General features: G+C 36.7%; 1 protein-coding gene and 1 non-coding gene across 5 annotated transcripts in view; one reads left to right on the forward strand and one right to left on the reverse strand.

Moving 5' to 3' along the window:
• The window catches only part of LOC150102523 (uncharacterized), a 260,758-nt gene that overhangs the window by 76,080 nt on the left and 164,356 nt on the right, over positions 1-20,322 (reverse strand). For all 4 annotated transcript variants that reach the window (XM_090399321.1, XM_090399318.1, XM_090399320.1 and 1 more), the window contains 2 exons: positions 12,220-12,248; positions 2,913-2,982 (listed from right to left, as the gene is read on the reverse strand). In XM_090399321.1, coding sequence (XP_090255447.1) covers positions 2,913-2,982; positions 12,220-12,248 — 99 coding nt within the window. The remainder of the gene's footprint in view (positions 1-2,912; positions 2,983-12,219; positions 12,249-20,322) is intronic.
• On the forward strand, positions 3,887-3,958 carry TRNAQ-CUG (transfer RNA glutamine (anticodon CUG)). The gene has a single exon. It is a non-coding gene; the product is annotated as a tRNA-Gln (tRNA).

The raw sequence follows: 20,322 nt of genomic DNA on the forward strand, positions 1-20,322 counted from the left end.
ATACATTGATCAGCATAAAAGTCTGTTAGCTACTGGCAGTGCCCCACCCCCCAAAAAACTAATGAACCACCTGATAATAGTAATTCTATAAATGAACCAACTAGGAGTAGCTAAGTGTAACAGAAATGCATAAAAATGTGTGAAAATGTCTTGGGAATTCCCAGGACAGAAACCTTACTCAAGACATGTTAAACAACAATCCAACTACAGAACCCTGTGGTACACTGATGGTAAAAGTGGTGTACCACAATACAATAACTGCTCATTTTACACAAATTATGGACTTTACAACCGTGTTTTATAACACAATTGTTACTCGTAAACATGTTATAAAACACAGTTGTAGAGTACATAATTTGTGTAAAATGAATGCTGATCACCATGTAACACTGAAGAAAAAAAGAATAACTGCTCATAGTTGGATATCTAAAATTTCTGACCTGTTGGTCAACCGCTTTCTAAATCCATGTTACAAGTCAATTTTGCAAGCATGTCCCTTTAATTTTGTATAATAACTTGGAATGTGGATTCCTGTCAGATGCCTTACCAAAATCTTGTAAGCATGAGCAGACTACTAAAGAATGAGTGGTACACTGATGGTCTTATAAGAGCTTTAATATGTTAAACTCATCACTTTCATCCACTTACTCTTAGACATCCATTGAGAACATTCAATGGGTTTGCCTGGAATATGTTCCTTACTAAAATGAACAATTAAAACTCAGGTATTTCCTATGTATCTGACAATGTTCTAATCTCAACATTGACTACAGTTATCCTACCATGGTTATTCTTCTTTTCCTATAGTGATAAAATTTTATTAGATTTCTTTGAATAATATGATTTTGCCTTCTTCACCATAGTCATTGCTCTCCTACTGTTGCAGAGTCTCATCATTACTCTTTGCATGGATCCACACTATCAATTTTCTTTTTATACAGTTCTTGCTTTAAAGTGTTATTCATTCATTTAATTCATATGCAATTAATTCTCCTAACTCTGGAAATGAAGTCAGATAGAATTCCCTCCAGGCAACTTTTGGCTAATTTCCCACACAATATTTCTCTACCATGCAGTTTCTCAGTCAAAGTTCTTGCATATAATGTCACCTCCTAAGTGTACACTGCATGATCACTCTCAACGATTGGAGTGGAGCATCTGATGAGTTTCATTCACACACACACACATCACATCACATCATTATTTATTTATTTTACTAGATGATTTATGTATTAAGCAGTCTTAAAAAAAATTGCCAACCGGGTTAGCATATTCGCTCTCCAGCCAAAAGGCTGCGGGTTTAAATCCCACCGTGGACATGGATGTTTGTGATTGTCTGTGAAAGTGGCAGTGGTGGGCAGATGGTGTTGGTGTAGTTACAGTTCGCTGTAATTCATGGATTGAGTAAGTGATGGCTTATGTATTAAACAGTCTTAAAAAAATTGCCAGCCTGGTTGGACAAGTGGTTAGCCCAGCCAAAAGCTTGCAGGTTCAAATTCCCGTGAGCATGAATGTTTGTGATTGTCTGTGAAAGTGGTAGTGGTGGGTGGTAGATGGTGCGGTGTAATTGCAGTTTGCTGTAATTCGTGGATTGAGTGAGTGATGGAGACAGAGTAGATGCCCACACACACACATCATTATTTATTTATTTATATTACTAGATGATTTATGTATTAAGCAGTCTTAAAAAAATCACCAGCCTAGTTGGCAGAGTGGTTAGCATATCCACTCTCCAGCCAAAAGGCTGTGGGCTCAAATCCCGCCGTGGGCATGGATGTTTGCGATTGTCTGTGAAAATGGTAGTGGTGGGCAGTAGATGGTGTTGGTGTATTGCAGTTCGTTGTAATTTGTAGATTGAGTAAGTAATGGAAACAGAGAGTAGATGCCCTCCTTCAATGAGTCTTTGGCCTTCCTGGAGGTGTCACATAATAATAATAATAAAACGTATATCATCCCCCCCCCCCCACACACACACTTATACCCTTTGTTTTAGACCTGATTTTGCATCAAACCATTTTCTTGTATGTCCTTCAATTTTAAGTATTGACCTATAACTTAAATATAGACTATGTACTGCCCTGTATAGTATTCCATTTACCACATAGAACTGTAGCATTTCGAAATGCACTGTATTATATGCTATTTCCAGATCGACAATACTGAACCCAGAATCTTGTTATATACTCATAATTTCTCAACTATTTGTCTTAATGTTAAAATTTGACTCCTTTATTTGGCCTGAAATCACAATTTTTCTTCGCTGATTCTTAAGTATGCTTGCATAAATTTCATGGTAGGAAAAAAAGCTCTCATAGTTCCCATAAATGAGAACTATGGGAGCTTTTACTCCAATTACTTAGAATTCATCTTCTGAATTATTGCATAATTCAGAAGGTGAATTGTAGCACTGTAGTTTTTCTAACTCAATATTTGAGTATTTCTAGTCAAATATAATCTACTTCATCTGTCTTATTAAATTTCATGTTTCATGGATTTTCTACCTAGTATTAATATGGACTCCTAATTGCATTCCACTTGAATGTTTCTTACCTCTGTTGCGCCAGTATTTGCTACACTTACACCAAAACATCAGATTCCTATATAATAACTCAAGAGCTTGAAGTCACAAATTCAAACTGATATTTGAGAATGCATGAGCTCATTACAATGTGATATGCATGTTCATACATTTTATACACCCACACACATGCAAGGTACTATTTCTTTAACACAAAAGCAGTTTTATTACCTATGTTAATTTATCAGGATGATTTATTAGATTTCAAAATGACTGTGATAAAAGAAGTGTTTTGTATTTTAAAAAAATACAATTACTTGATCTTTGGAAAATAATTCCTATTTAATAATACTTACAAAATTACTATTAACTCATTTCAACTTAGTACACATACTTTATATTCATTTTGCAACTGTCCCTTCTGCTCCTTTACCTTCTCTAAGTCTTGCAGTACTCCCAAGAGTCTGTAATGTAAAACAGATCAAAATAAATACAAATATCAGAAACAAACCAAATGACTACTAAATAATTTTATAATAAATGGAACCACATAGTCTTCATAAGAATGCAAACAAATAAAGCAGGTTTGCAAATAATAAGGTAAGAAAAATCTTCCCAATCAGCAATTTCTGATGGGAAATGAAGTATTAATAAGACCCCTCTCCTACAAAAGTCACACAATTCACATTTTCATATACACAAGAAGCCACAAGTTATTGCAAATCGATGCTGTGTAAGGGCAAATTTACAATTATTCTTGTTACCACAATAACGGAGTAAACATTGTTTAGACTATTTTTTCAAGCTGCCATAACTTAATCACTATCAACAATGCCCTTTGGCTGAAAAGATCTGAGTTTGAATCTAGTCTAGTATACAAACAATTATAAGGCCTTTTCAAGCAAAAGTAATATTAACCAGTATAATACATACTGAAGTGGAATGATTTTTTTTATCCTGGAAGCAGGCAAACCTACCAGAAAAACACAAGCGATGATGACAGAATACACTGGCTTCATAGCCTTAGTTGATTAAGTCCCCATATTACAGCTAACAAGACATTAGAAACTAGCCTGAAGGGGAAAAAGAGACTAATAACATTAAATTACTGATTTAACCACTCCAATCAGGTCCCAAGAAGGTGAAAGACTGCAAGAAGTGAACTAACATGAAGCATGCTCTTACTTCTCCTCATTTTTTTCTCTCTCTCTTTCTTGTACTTATTAGAGAAAGAGAGAGAGAGAGAGAAAAAAAAGCAAAAAAAATATATATATATAAGCATCATAAAGGGAACAATGTTCATTTACAGAATAATGAGTTTGTAAATAATAAGCTGTTAACTCAAAAATTTCATAAACAAAGATAAGTGGTTCCATGGTGTAATGGTTAGCACTCTGGACTCTGAATCCAGCGATCCGAGTTCAAGTCTCGGTGGAACCTGCTGAAATTTGCCGGCGAAGGTTAGTCGATTGGTAGAGCCTCTGCTACTAATAGCTCAGTTAAGTAAGTTTGAGCGCGGTTAGTAGTTGGAAGGGGACCAATCGTTCGATGCTGTCGGCACACTCTCCCTCGATGAGTCTTTGGACTCCCTGGAGGTGTCATAATAATAATAATAATAATAAAAATATCTAGGTCTTAGTTGCATGCAAAAGGATAATAAATTTGTGTGTGCGGGAGGGGTATGTATTTTTATTTTCTCCCTTGCATTCTGAGTGGTTAAAACTCACAAAATAAAAAGAAAACACAAACTAAACTCCCAACTGACCTTGTACACAGGTTATTATTCCAGGATATGTCACATGTAACCTAATCTCTTAAATTAAGCTGTTAACTCATTAAATCCATTGAAAAATTGAGTCTTCACACTCTCGTAACCAAAATAAAAATCTTTAATCTACAAACAACACAAACACGTACAACATCAAATCAACACAACTTATCTAGGCAAGCACCAATGCATTCTTCAGATTACAACAGGAAAAAAAAAAAATGTGCACAACTTCCTTTCCAGAAAGACTAACACAAAATCAGTATCTACATGGCAGCAACACAATAGTCAAATTCTTCTTACATTTTAAAATCACAGAACATTAAAGAAAACATATCTTCATCCAAGACACTTCTGCAACTTCACTTTCTATATGAAAGTAGCAGCAAGCTCCGTTGAATAAAGTACTAAAAACCAACTTTAGAATGAATTAACTTTCTATGTAAAAGTCTCAACATTCTTCTAAAAACCTTATTAACAAATTTAAAACTTCAGAACAACTCTGCCTTCTATATGAAAGCTGCTGAAGAAAGAACTAAGCCATGTCCACTGTTAAGTATCACTTATAAGACTGAGAATAAACAAATATAAAATATACAATTAATACAATAAAATAAACAAACTTCACTGCTGCCATTTCTACTTGAACTAGAAATCAACAAAGTTCCATTCAGCTTTAACTGAAATAAATCCTATATGGATTAATAACTACAAGAAACTTTACACTTATCTCTTTATAGGAAATCCTCTCTCGGTCTTCCATTTCTAACTTCTGTTCAAACTTCATATATATTGAAGATACAGAAACTCCACAGTTTTTCTCCTGCTATGTTCCTTTCCTACTCCCTGAATAGCTGAACACTTAGCAATGTACAATAATATTCTGTGCATGCTACGAAATATACGGTAGATCAACTTACATTCCAGTCCACTAGTGTGCAAAGCCATTCTGCTTTTGCGCTGTACTTGAAATGATGATAAGTTCTTTCTTCACAGTGCAGTAAAGTTTATTTAATTATAATTTCAAATTGATAATACTTCTTCCTATCACAATCTGTTATACACTGAGGTAAGTTCATTTAATTAATCACACAAAGTGAATTTATCACACAAAGCAGTAACTTTTGCTTCCCTCACTACTGACAACATTTCATAAACATTTGTCTACATACAGCATGAACATTACAAAACTTTGAAAGCCCATGCAAAATCACAATTAAGTTCTAATAACTAAGCAAGACTTTAGTAGCCAAAGATAAGAATTATACTCTTATTGCAAAACTCCACATAGCCTTTAAAGGAATGCAGAGAAATGCCCAGAGCTTCTGACCTAACGTCCAATCCTCACCTTCTCATGGTGAACTGTGTTAGGTATTTACTTGGAAACTGAATGAATGAGGATAGACTGGCAATTTGGTATTTAGCAAACCAAATTTTATTCTTATTGGCTTAAACCGCAAATAAAATGATGGTACAGCATGACAGAATTTCATGCCAGCTGGGGTGCTGCCGGGTTAAACAAGTCATCCCCCCATTGTTGTTATCACGAGGGAACCAGGGCGAACAGCAAAAAGGTCAGCTACTGGAACAAATCCTGAAACACACCCCAACTCAACATCACCAGAGTTCAAGATTGGTACTATCAACATAAGAAGCCTGAATGGCAAAGAAATGGAGCTAGCTGAGGAATTGGATAAGAACCAGATTGACATAAGGGGCGACTGAAAAAAAAAAAACTGATGAGATCTTTCTGAACAATAAAAATAAATACAAAATGTTATATTCAGGCAATGGCAATCAAGGAAAAGAAGGAGGAGCTATGGTATTCAACACTAAATACGAGGCTAATCTTGAATGGCAGGCAATATCAAGCAGAATGATGTAGGCAAATATCAGAATGGGGAAACTGGACAATAAGACTTATTTGTGACTATGGTCCCACATAAGGTTCTTCTAGGGTAGAAGTGGAGAAATTTTTGAGGCTTTAGGGAAAGCAACTGACACAATGAAAAATGAAAAGTTGGACCTTGTTGGGGATCTAAATAGCAGAGTAAGAAATGATTGTCAGACATACAAAATAAAGCTAAAGCAAATACCTATTGGATTTCTGCTCAGGACATGGACTGGGTATTACTAACACAATGATCCAACACAAAAATGTGTACAAATTCACATGGAGAGAAGAGGCAAGGAATAAGAATAGTCTCATTGCATACAGATGCAGATATTAGTCTTGAGCAGGATAAAACTGAATTTCATATTGAAAAGAAGAACATGCAAGAAAGTTTTAAAGAAAATAAAAGTTGAGCAGCTCTCAGATGCGAACTGTGAACTAAAATACACAAACATTATTCCAAAAAAAATTAAAGAGTTTGAAAACAGGAACCAAACCTTGGAGATTCAGTGGTAAATCCTGAAGAAAACATTGATTGATTCAGCCAGAGAGGCATGTGGTGAGGTTGTGTGCAAGGATAAAAAAATCAAAACTCCATGGTGGACACAAGTAGTTAAAGAGACAGTGAAGAAAAAGAAAAAAGTGTATCAAATGTTCCTGGCAAATAAGTCAGCTTGTGCTCTTAGAGAATACAGAGACAAATGTAAGAAAGCTAAACACCATGTAAAACTAGCTAAAAAAAAGTCATGGGAAGACTTTAGCAAGAACTTAGAAAATAAATATCAGAAAGATGACAAGATATTCTGGAGGCTGTTGAAAAGGCTCAAAAATTGAGGATAGACTGCTGTAAAAGGAATTAGAGATGATAAAGGTGACAGGAAAACTGGAGAAAAAGATATCCTTGATGTATGGAGTAATTACTTTGAAAAACTGCTAAACGAAACAATCAGTGAAGCACAGTGGTAAAGAAACACTGAACTGGCATGCAATCAGGAATACATATCTATACTTGAAGTAAAAAAATGCCATCAAAAGGCTGAAATGTGGAAAGGCAGTGGAAGTAGATGATATTCGACCAGAAATGCTCAAATATGGAGGTATAAAAGTCTTACGGTGGCTGCACTGCATAGTTCAGAAAGCCTGGACAGAGGGATCAATTCCAGATGACTGGAGAAGAGCTCTTATAGTACCTATATAAAAAAAGGGAAATAAAACTGAATGTGATAATTACAGAGATATTTCCCTACTGAGTGTTCCTGGTAAGATTTGTGCAAGTATACTTGAGAGATGGTTGAGAAGGATTGTGGAAGGAAAGCTTGGTAAAGAACAAGCTGGATTCAGATCAAATAGAGGCTGTCAGGATCAGATTTCCATTTTACGACAAATAGTTGACAAATCATGGGAATATAACAAAGATCTGCATTTAAGTTTTGTGGACCTCGAAAAAACTATTCAAAACACTACAGTTATATGGTGTCAATAGGGCATTATATCAAACAATACTTAGTCTTTATATGAGTTGTAAGTTAGCAGTTAGAACTGAAGGACATACAGGAAGATGGTTTAATGTTAAATCTAGTTTCAGACAAGGATGTACATTATCCCCTCTGTTTTCATTATCTATATGGATCACATTATGAAGGAAAGTGGTATTAAACCTGATATCAAAATTGGAGATGTTAATCTCAGCTCTATACTTTATGTAGATGATGTTATACTTTTAAATAAATCCAGTACAAGTCTGCAAAATTCCTGGACTAAATTGAATAACTGTTGTAATAAATTTGGTATGAAAATCAGCAATAATAAGGCAAAGAATGAAAATCGACAGAAACGTCGAATATATCAACTGCATTGTGAATGGAGAAACTATATAACAAGTAAAATATTTCAGCTACTTAGGCATAATTTTTAATGAAGATGGTTACTTTAAATATGGAAATAGATAACAAAACCAACAAAGCAGGTATGGCTGCAAGCCAATTGAATAAATTTATAAGGAATAAGAGATAAATTAGTCAAAACACTGAATTAGCTGTATAATGTTTTATAATTTTTTCACAGATCTCTCATATCTGTGGTCTTCATTCGTTAATCAACTGTTCTATTTCTAACTCAACTCTCAGATCCATAAGTTAAAATTGGTTTGCACATGATCTTCTATACAGCAATCCCTCGATTAGTGCACCTAATGCATTCTTTAAAACAGGTGCATTAATTGAAAATGCACTAATAGAATATAATAACCCATGGGAAAACGTATAATTCGTTCCTCAGATTTCTTTTTTGACCCTTAATTTTTTTTATAAAAGAATTAGGGTCCATCTCAGCTGAAAGACAATAAAACATATTCAGAATATAGATTTAGTATTCTGCTTCTTAACAAACAATTGAGCTAACGTAGTTTGGCGGGCATTCTGTTTCTTTTTTTCATACAACTGACGGTATGTGCCAATTGCCTCTTCTGCAAATTTTACTGGTTCTCTCTTCACCAGGGTCAGTTTCTAAGCATTGCTGCTTAAAAACTATTTTCAAATTGTTTCTGTGAAACCTCTTTGGACTTGTCAGTGATTAAATTTTCTTCATATTCTTCAGGATCTTCCCACTGTGTATCTAAATTTAGCAGGTCAAAATCACTCAACTTCTCTGAATGAGATTTAATTAACTTAGATTCATTTGAAAAGCCTCTAAAATCATTTGCACAATGTGGAAGAGGCTCGCATATTGCTAGAAGTAATTTCATTCAACTTTGAGACTTTATAACCAGGCTGAGATTTTTCTGATTCCGCTAGAAAAGTCTTGGAAGGCATTCGCTTCCAAAAAAGGCCAGTTTCATCGACATTAAATATTTGTTGATCACAATAGTTTCCTTCTTACACAATTTTCTTCAAAATCTCTGGATATCTCCATATCTGCACTTGTAGCTTCTCCCATAATTAGAACATTATGTAGGCTATTTCTCTTTTTGAAAACTCAAATCACCCAGCATTAACGTAGAATTCTTCTTCTTTTCCCATCATTGATAGCCTTTTCTTTCCAGGTTACAAAGAGACAATGCTTCTGATTTAATAAGGCCAGCGTTTAGCGAAATCCGCTTTTCGTTACAATCTTCGATCCCTGTAAAAAGAAGTCTCTCTAATTCAATCATTATAATACTTCGATTTTGAGTGCATGCATGATGAACTCGAAGCAGCCTTACCTTTCTCTTTGTATTCAGCAGTTGATTCACCCATTTTTGTGTTCTTGTCCTATCTTTGCTCTGGACTCGCCTTGTTCATTTTTCTTTATTATTTCAAGTTTTACTTCCAATGAGATTACTTTTTGAATCATTTTCACACTTCTATTTTTTGCTTACTAATTCTTTTACTCATGATTAAAGATTAGGAAAATAATTTAAAATAAAAAAAGTAAGGAAAACAATTGCACGTGATATGATCAGCAAAATGCTATGTAAAACAGAAGACATAAATTTTGGTGATAAATTTGGAACATAGTGTACATGGAAATAGTATACTATGCCATTAAAAAATAACTTTGTAAAATGTTTCAAATCGGTAACTAAATTATTTCCATCCTGGTGAGTGATTTTTTAAATAGTTAGCCATAAAAATATGTATAGATCGAAAATTTTTAAAATCTGTAACATTTATTTTTAAGATGTATGTAGGCACACTAATTGAATTTGGGTATCGAAAAAAAAAGACGCATTAATCAGGGGGCATATTAATCTAGGGATTACTGTACTATTAGGGTTTTGGCTAATTTCTCTCTTGCTGCTTACAAATTTTATTCATCTGGCTCACCTCACCATAAACGTTTTGCTTATCCCATTGTCAATTTCTATATTTAATTTGCCATCTTCACTTAAAATTGCGCCTAAATGGCTGAAACATATTACTTATTCTAAAAGTCTATATTGAGAATGCATTTGAAGTTTTCACATTCCTGCCTATCTCCAGTTTGGTCTTTTCATTGCTAATTTTAATACCAAATTTGTTTTAGCTGTTATTGAATTTAGTTAGAGAATCCAGCAGACTTGCAGTGGATTTGTTTAGGGATCCATCATCATAGGCATTCCAATATCCCATTTAATGCCACTTTCTTTAACAATGTGACCCATACATATATAATGTATAAGAGTTGGAACAGAGCGCATCCTTATCTCATGCCTGAATTTACATCAAGCCACCTTGCTGCACTTCCTTTAATCCCAAATGCTGACTTATAACTCATATATAGACTATATACTGCTCTGTATAATTCACTATTTTCCCCACATAATAACTGTAGTATTCTAAACAGCTTTTCTTATGGTGCCATGTCATATATTTTTCCAGTCTAAAAGTCAAATACAGATTCTTGTTATATTCCCACAATTCCTAAACTATTTGTTGCAAAATGAAAAATCTGATCTCGACAACCTCTACTAGGTTTTATCCCAGCATTATCTTTAGCAAATTTCCCTTCCACAATTTTGCTTTAGCTACTTCAAGTATGCTTGCATAAATTTTACCTGAAAACACTTATTACAGAAATTCCTCTATAATTAAATGGGATATTATGATGGTAATTAAGAGAGCTCTGCTCTAATCATCTGGAATTTGATGTTCTAACTAGGTCCACTGAATTATACACTGGAGCTATAAAATCTTTATTCCACTATATTTGAGCATTTCTGGTCAAATATCATACGAAGGTGGTCTGAAAAGTTCTCGGCTTAACAATGTAAAAACGAATTTATAATTTCAAAATTATTTTTATTTTTCAACATAATCTCCCTCAAGAATAATATATTTATTCCAGTGATGCTCCAGTGCTATTATCCCGTTCCTGTAGTGGTTCTCAGTAAGATCTGCAAAATACCCCCTCTACAGCTGCAATCACCTCCTGATTCGAAGAAAAACACTGACCAGCAAGGAAGAGACAGAAGTCAGAGGGAGCCAAATTTGGGGAATAGGGTGGATGCTCCGACAATTTACAGTGCACATCTCTTAATTTTCCCATTGCCAAAATACCTTTGTGGGCAGGTGCATTGTCCTGAAGAACGATGATTTTTTTTTCTTCCATAAACCAGGTCTTTTCTCAGAAATTTTTTCATCTAGTCTAGTTAAAAGATCGGAATAATATTCCCCGGTTATTGTTTTACCCTTGTCAAGATAATTAATAAACAAAACTAAAAAATTAAATTAATAAATAAACCTTTGTTGTCTCTGCTTCAGTCTCATTTACCCTATATAAGTGCCTACGTGCATATATCAATTTGTTCTTTATTCTCGGATGGCAATTTGACTTTGCTAAAATACTGGAAGTATTAATTAGATGTTTTTTCTAATTAATATATAATATAAATTGTTAATTTCCTTAAATAATATTGATATTGATGACCAATATATAATTTTCCACCAGAATTACAAATTATTGCAGATAACATGTCAACTATTCCAGCCAAGTTTTCAGTAAAGATAGAAAATTAAAACAGAAATTGATAATAGAAATATTTATGGAATAGGAAATAGCAAACAGTTAAGTGGTAGTAAACATGACAGAGTTAAAAGCTTATGGATTTGAAAGTTGGTTTGAAATAAAGCAATTACTGAACTCAGATATGAGCAACCGATGAAAAATTTCGGGAATGAATGCATGGCATGAATAATAGGATTTTAAAAATGAAGACACCAGAATGGAGCTTGATATCATTAGCATTCAGTAATGTGCAAGCAGCACAAATCAAAGACAGTATGGTGATTTAAATAAATGTGCAAGCAGCACAAATCAAAGACAGTATGGTGATTTAAATAAATGAAAAAGTTTAAATTACTTAATATCAAAACATAAAATCTGACAACTAACAGATTAGGAACGTAAACAATATCCTATACTGTACTTTGAAGGTACAGTAATGGTATGATCAAAAACAATGATAATAAATAAATATATATATATATATATATATATATATATATTTTTTTTTTTTTTTTTTAATGACAAGTTTCAGTTACCTTAATACTTTAATACAAATTACGCATTTAATGAACTTACTTTTGTGACTGTTGTTTTGAATTTTCAACCTGAAAAAGAATAAAAAATAATGCAACTTTTAAAATCACACAGTCAAAACAAGACAATGTGGATAGCATCCAAGCTGATTCCTGATACAAAGAACTAGTTTACATGGATGTAATAATGCAATATTAAATGCAAATTTAAATATATGAGAACTACATAAGGTACTATGCAGTTGTCATATATAATATTATATAATATAATATATAATGCCATATTTGATATTCATTAAAAAAATTAGAATGCAGTAACCATGAATGACTAAGGAACCCCCCCCCCCAAAAAAAATAGAAAGCAACAACATATTCTCCATTCCTTTAAATACATTTCATATGCTGTCAAGATGAAGTTACACCCAAATAAGATGATGCAAATAGGACACCAGCAATAGTTCAGAATGCATGCTTCTTCTGAAAATTATTAATATAATGGCTTTGCTTTAAGGACTGGCAATATGGTTTATACATCCAAAATCTTATTCTTTAAAAACATTTACAACTTTTGAAACTTTATACTTTTCAACAGCTAACACATCCAAAAAAGTTTGTAACTTATAAGCACATTAACACCATGGTAGGTTAAATATTCCAGGAATACTTTTTTTTTTCACCAAGTCATATTATATCTCCAATAAGCAGGTTGATGGTTTAAGGTCAGGCAGTGAAAATTTTCTCCACAGATTTTCATAAACATCCATGGTAACATGTATAAGAAGATGGATAGACATGAAAGAGTAGTATACAGAACAAAATCTAAGAGAAGGCAAGTGACCAATGATGTATTACAGGGAATTTTACTCAGACTATTATTTAATTTGTACATTAATATTATGGCAAATGATCAATCTAAAAGGGAATATCTAGACAAAACTGTGGAGGGGAAATAGTTAATAAAATAAAAGTGATATAGCTGATTTAAACAGACTACGAGGATATTGCAAAAGTTGGCAAAATTCCTCTGACCAACAGCAGCTATTTTAATATTACTATTTTTATTTATTTATTATTTTTTTAAATGTACTTCCCTCTCACTGAAGGTTGTAAGCCTATAGTACAAGGTTTCCCAAACTATGTTCTGCAGAAAGTGAATAAGTGTTCTGTGAAAAATTATCAAAATTGACATGAGCCTGGAATGGTTTTAAATGCTGCAACAAGTTCAAACATGTTTGAAAATTAGGTGCTCCTCACTTTGCATGTGGATTGTGCTATTAAGGCCAACATGCACTGGCCTTGACTCAGCCACCTGCGGTTGACAACATCTCCGAGCGCGAGTGAAGTACGGAGGCATCTATTCTAGGAAACGTGCGGTCATAAGCAATGTCGATGCAACGCGCTGTGGCCCGGCACATCTGTAGTGAGCGCTGTCATATTTTTGCGATGCAATACATCTTGCTTCGGCGATAGTGTGTGCTTAGCTTTACACTGAATACAAGACTGATGATACTCAACTCCAACCAAGGTGTTCCGTTAAAATTTCAGGATTTGCGAAGTGTTCCACCATAGGAAAAGTTTGGGAAATGCTGCTATAGTACATTAGTACTATGAGTGGGCTAAGACTTTTTATATTATTATTATTATTTGAAGTAATTATAATTTTTTTTCTATTTTTATTTATTTTTTACATAGTCCAGAAATCCTGCTCTAGAGACCAAACACAGAATTTTATTTTCAAGCCACTTCAGACATCCAATAAGCAGAACAGTGGTCTCATACTGAACAATGAAATTCATCTTATGCCGAAAGACAATCACAAACATGCATGCTCGTGGTGGGATTCGAACCACAACCTGTTGGTTGGAGAGGATATGCTAAACATTCAGTCAAACCAGTCAGCAAAAATTGGTTGCCTGGAATTTACTGAGCGTCATATTACAAGAAACACAATTTAAAGGTTGCTAGACTAACACAGTAAATTACTGATACAATAAGAAGCATAATGACAAGAAAGGATAAGAAATTTATTTTATGACTACAGGAACATATGCTTATCTTGGCTTTCAGGCTGGAAAGGAACCAGAGTTGAGTAACTAAGATATTATATTTTTACTAAATAGCTTAAGGAAATTACAACGTATACTAGGATATACATTAAAATAAATTTTAATACACTTTCAATATTTCGGCAACGTCACGTTGCCATTTTCACAGGAACTTAAAAACAAGTGCATGCAAGCACAACAAACAGTAAATGAGGACGAAGCAGGAAGCTATTCTTTCTCCTAAAAGTCCTGATGGTGCCCCCTAGTGTGCAATGTTGGTATTCTTGGGCGATTGGGTTGAAGATCTTCTGATGTAGGTTTCCAAATTTGAGGCAGTCTCATGCAACCAAATTTGTTGAGGTTTGGATTGTTTCTTAGGGCTGAGGCTGATTCCATGAAAAGCCTTTCATATTTGAATTTACTATGGTGTATTATCGTGGCTTTCTTCCACCGTATTCTATGGCGGGTATCTAGCGCATGGTCTGCAAGACCAGAGTGGCCATACTGGTGAAACCAAATGTAGTCCTTGTGTTCTGAAATTCTGATATTAGCTGTCCTGCCTGTTTGGCCAAAGTAGGACAGCTTACAGCTGCGAGGGATCTGGTATATACTAGGTAGGTCTAGGGGAGGGGGGGGGGGCTGCTCTTTAGTAGAGCGGATAAGGGATGTCAATTTTTTATATAGTCTGTAACAAGAAGTTAAGTCATGTTTTTTTTAGAATTTTTGTAATTTTTTCCGAGGTGCCTCGGATATAGGGTATGGTGATGGATTTAGAGTAATCCTTGTTGTGAGAGGGGGGGGGGAGGGGGTTTGTGGTTTATTGGTTTCAATATTTTTTGGATTTTTTTGGGAAGGGGCGGGGGTAGCCATTGGCTGAGAAAGTGTTGAGAATGTGGTCTGGTTCTGTGGTTAGGGTATTGGCATTTGAACTGATAAGTTTAGCCCTGTTGTTGAAAGTTTATTTTTCACTTGGTTAGAGTATAATAAATTTAGTTTAATCCTTTATCCAAGTGTGAGCAAACAAAGTTTGCACACAGTATCTTCAGGACTGGGGAAAGGTGGTACAACACCAGGGCACTCCTTGCAAAGGTGGAGCAAGCAACCAACACTACTATCTCAGTATCTCCCATAATGCAAAACACATCTCCTTGCAGATATGTCAAATGTTATGCATTAAGGGAAGGGCCACTACCCAGACTAGTTTCGATCTTTATTGAGGTGTCTTCAGTGGGAGCCAGGCCCAAGTGGAGATACCAGTCAGAAGCATTAGCAGGTCATCTCTACCTATAGGAGTTGCCAATTGGTGTGCCACCTTTTTAATAAATTAATCTGGATTTAGAGAAAGATGTTGAAAGTTTATTTTTCACTTGGTTAGAATATAATAAATTTAGTTTAATCCTTTATCCAAGTATGAGAGTGGGAGCTGTCAGTGGGAGCCAGGCCTGGCTTCCACCGAAGAGACCTCAATAAAGGTCGAAACTAGTCTGGGTAGTGGTCCTTCCCTTAATGCATAACGTTAGACAAGGAGATGTGTTTTGCATTATGGGAGATACTGAGATAGGAGTGATGGTAGCTTGCTCCACCTTTGCAAGGAGTCGCCCTGGTGTTGCACCACCTTACCCCAGTTCTGAAGATACTTTCAGGCACAAACTTTGTTTGCTCACACTTGGATAAAGGATTAAACTAAATTTATTATATTCTAACCAAGTGAAAAATAAACTTTCAGCATTCAGGTGTAGGCCGTCCCTTTTATACAAATACAATCTCCCCTCAAACTCACTCCACACATCCATTCCTTCTATATAGCTTACACATCGAATCGTTTGCCATCATAGCCCTTCTTTTTAATTCATTTTTATCATAGTGAGGTTAAATGCTAACGATTTTCACTTTCTCACTCTTGCCTCTTCCAGCAACCTGGTTCTGCTTTTGACAGGGTGGCAGACATGGAATCAGTCCTACTAATGGGTGACTTCAATGCACATGTTGGAACAGATGACCAGACATGGAGGGGTGTGGTTGGGAGGAACGGTGCCCCTGACCTTAACGCAAATGGGTTGAAATTATTGGACTTCTGCTGTACTAACAGCTTGTCCATAATGAATACCTTCTTCCAGCACCGAGAAGTCCATAAGTATACTTGGTACAGGGATACACTAGAACAAAGGTCTCTGATTGGCTTCTTTATAGTCTCAGCAGACCTATTTTCCTCAGTGTTGGACGTTCGTATGAGAAAAGGGGCAGAACTGTCAACTGACCACCACCTTGTTGTGTGCACTCTACGGCTTCAGAAACCAGATGCTACCATCAATGCTGGTAGGCCTAAGCAGCTATACTGCGTGAAATGGGAGACATTGGAAAATGAGGCTCTGAGGAAGAATTTTGCAGATGACATTTCCTCCATGTTCAAAGAGATTCCCAAGCATACTGCAGATGTTGAGGAGGAATGGAAGCTGTCACTGCCTCTGCACCCTCATGCTGTGGCAGAAAGCTTCTCGGCATGGCAACAGGCAGTGAGAAAAGGACACCTTGGTGGCACCAAGGAGTCCAAAAAACTGTCCGGGCAAAAAAAAAAAAAAGGAGTCCTACGGGCAAAAAAAAAAAGGAGTCCTACCTCACATTGCTCAGGGTCAGGTCACCTGAGATGTATCTGCGGTATGCTGAGGCATGAAAAGCTGCTGCTGAGGCATTAAGACAGCAAAGCAGAAGGCTTGGGAATCTTTTGGAGAAAGATTAGACTCATTCTATGCAAATGCAAACAAAGTATTCTGGCAGACCATCTGCCGCCTTCGAGGGAACAAGTGCACAGCAAGAGCAATTAAGGCCTCTGATGGTACACTTTTAACAACCAAGATGGATATCCTCTATAAATGGAGGGAATACTTTGAGAGCCTTCTTAACCCGGGTGGCCCAGCAGCTGTGGACATCCAAGAGGTGCAGATCGGGGCAATGACTAGTCTCACAGCAGAAGAGGTCCATTGAGCAATAAAATCACTAAAATCGGGCAAGGCTGCTGGCGATGATGAAATTCAGCCCGAAATGCTAAAAGCCTTAAATCAAGGTGTTCTCTGGCTGACTCGAGTGTGTCAGGCTGCTTGGATATCTGGGCGAGCACCAAAGAAATGGCAGACAGGCATAATAATACCAGTCTTTAAGAAGGGAGACCAGAAGGATTGCAGTAACTATCATGGCATCTCTCTGCTCAGCCTGCCTGGGAAAGTGTATGCTAAGTGCTTGGAAAGATGGTGCAGGAGCATAGTTGAGTCAAAGTTCCAGGAAGAACAATGTGGCTATCGTCCTGGTAGAAGCACAACTGACCAAATCTTCACTTTAAGGCAAGTTTTTGAGAAATCTTGGGAATATGCCAAGAATGTCTACACATGTTTTGTGGACTTGGAGAGGGCATATGACCGGATTCCTCGGGATAAGCTTTGGCAAGTAGTACAGGAGTATGGAGTGGATGGCCAACTATTAGCTGCCATCAAGTCCCTGTATGAATGCCCAGAGTTTTGTGTCAGGGTAAGCAGCACAAAGTCTGAACCTTTCACAGTCTCCGTTGGCCTCCGCCAAGGGTGTGTTCTGTCACCCCTCCTTTTCATAATATTTATGGACTGGATTGATAGGCACAGCTAAGGCAGTGAGTGTGTCAGAATTGGAAGATGTAGCATTGGGCATCTGCTTTTTGCAGATGACCTAGTTCTGCTTAGCTCTTCCACAAACCTCCAGCAGACCCTGGATAGGTTTGTAGCTGTTTGTGCAGATGCCGGAAGGAAGATCAGTGTGGCCAAAACTGAAACATTTGTGGTCTCAAGACAACCATCCCAGTGCACTCTACATGTAAGTGGAGTCCCAATGAGGCAGGTGGAGAAGTTTAAATACCTTGGGTCCATATTCACGAATTATGGAAAATGGGACGTAGAGCTAGATACTCGAATTGGCTTAGCAAGCTCAATATTGCAGGAGCTTGGCCATTCGGTAGTATTGAATTGGGAGTTAAGCCAGAAGGCAAAGCTGGCTGTCTTCAATACAGTCTATGTCCCTATCCTCACCTATGGTCATGAGAGTTGGGTAATGACCAAAAGAATGTGGACACAAATCCAAGTGGCTGAAATGAGGTTCCTTTGAGGGGTTGTGGGGCTAACAAGACTCGACAGAGTCAGAAGTTCTGCAATTCGGGAAAAACCCTCAATACTCAACCGTTGCTTCTCCGTGTTGAGAGATCACAGTTATGTTGGTACGGGCACCTGGTCAGAATGCCACAAGAGAGGATACCTCAGCAGGCTCTCTTTGCCAAGCCAAAGGGTGGGAGGCCACGTGGAAGGCCAAGGACTCACTGGATAAATTATATCCAAAACCTTGGGTGGACACGTTTGGGAATCCCACCAGAACACCTGAGCTTGGTGGCAGAGGATCGTGACCATTGGAAGTTCCTCTTGCAGCTGTTGCCCCACAACCCAATTAGGAAGAGTGGGTCTTGAAGATGTATGTATGTATGGAAGTTGAGGTGAGAGGAACATTTGGGCATCCATGGAAGTGTGTTCACAGTCAAGAAAGGGGTAAGAGCTTGGTTTTTCACTCACAAAGCAGTGAGTGTATGAGTGGAATAGTTTGCCTTTAGGAGTAGTAACCACCTGAGCTTGGTGGCAGAGGATCATGACCATTGGAAGTTCCTCTTGCAGCTGTTGCCCCCACAATCCAATTAGGAAAGGTGGGCCTTGAAGATGTATGTATGTAAATTTTCAATCTAAAAGGCCAATATTATTATTATTATTATTCAGGCCTCCATGGAGTAAAGAGACTCATCGCAGGAGGTTCTTCCTAGGAAACACAAAGCCTATCATACCGCTCCTTGAACTCATTGACCAGTCTTGCTCTCACTACTATCAGGCAATGCATTCCACAGTTCCACCACCCTCCATGCAAAGAAACTCATCAACCTCTTGCTCACAGCTTCCTTTCGTACTTTCCAGGGATGGCCCTTGTCATCGCTACTTTTTGCTATTCCACCAAGTGAAAGAACTCCCCACTGTCCACTCTGTAACTGTCTCTCAACAATTTAAAAGTCTATCATATAACCTCTCCTTCTATCTACCAAACTCTGCAGCCCACATTCGCTCAGCCGATCCTCATAATTAACATTGGACAGTCCTGAAACCATCTTTGTTATTTGCCTCTGCACCCTTTCCACAGTTAATTTATCCCCTCAAATGCTGGGGACCAAATTCGAAAAAAATAGTCTAAGTGTGGTCTGATCAGGGTCTTATACAATGGAATGATAACTCTTCTATCTCTGCAGGTCAGCATCCTTCTCAGTATTGCAGCAATCCTCTGGGTTGCCTTCACCACATTTGCAATATGCCCCCTGAATTTCAGTTTCCTATCAATCATCACTCCCAGATCTCTTGTTTCTCCTACTTCCTCCACTACAGCTCCTCCAATCGAGTATGCAGCTTCCCATTGATATATCCCAAACTTCAAGATTTTACATTTTGCTGCATTAAACCGAAACACCCATTCATTTGCCCATCTGTCTAGTTTATTCAAATTTTCTTGCAGGGCCCCCACATCTGTACTATTACTACAGCTTCACATCGTCTGCAAACAACTGAATATCCCCTTGAAATCCATTGACAATTCATTAATATTAAAGGTTAAACAATACAGATCCAAGTACTGAGCCCTGTAGAACTCCACTTGTAACTTTCTGCTTCCTTAATATTTCCCCACCGTACACAACTCTCTGATAGCTATCAGACAGCCAATCCTGAATCCAGTTGACTAACCCAACATTTAATCCCATGTGCTGTGACTTAAATATCAGCTTATCATGTGGTACCCTGTCAAATGCTTTTGCAAAGTCAAAAAAAAAAAAAAATGGCTGTGTATGAATTTCCCTAATCAACAGCTCTTGTCACTTTATTATAAAAGGCAATAATATTACTTAAGCAAGAGTGGCCCTTTACAAATGCATGTTGATTCTCACAGATAACATTACCCTCATCTGCCCAATGCTGTATGGTCCCTCACTAATTTCTTCAAGATCTTAAAAACTACTGATGACACACAAACTGGCCTATAATTAGACACTTCCAGTCTGCTAC

This window comes from Typopeltis vanoorti, chromosome 10 (assembly GCF_054136105.1).
Source record: "Typopeltis vanoorti isolate ZY-2024b chromosome 10, IOZ_Tvanoo_1.0, whole genome shotgun sequence".
NCBI classification, from domain to species: Eukaryota; Metazoa; Arthropoda; class Arachnida; order Uropygi; family Thelyphonidae; genus Typopeltis; species Typopeltis vanoorti.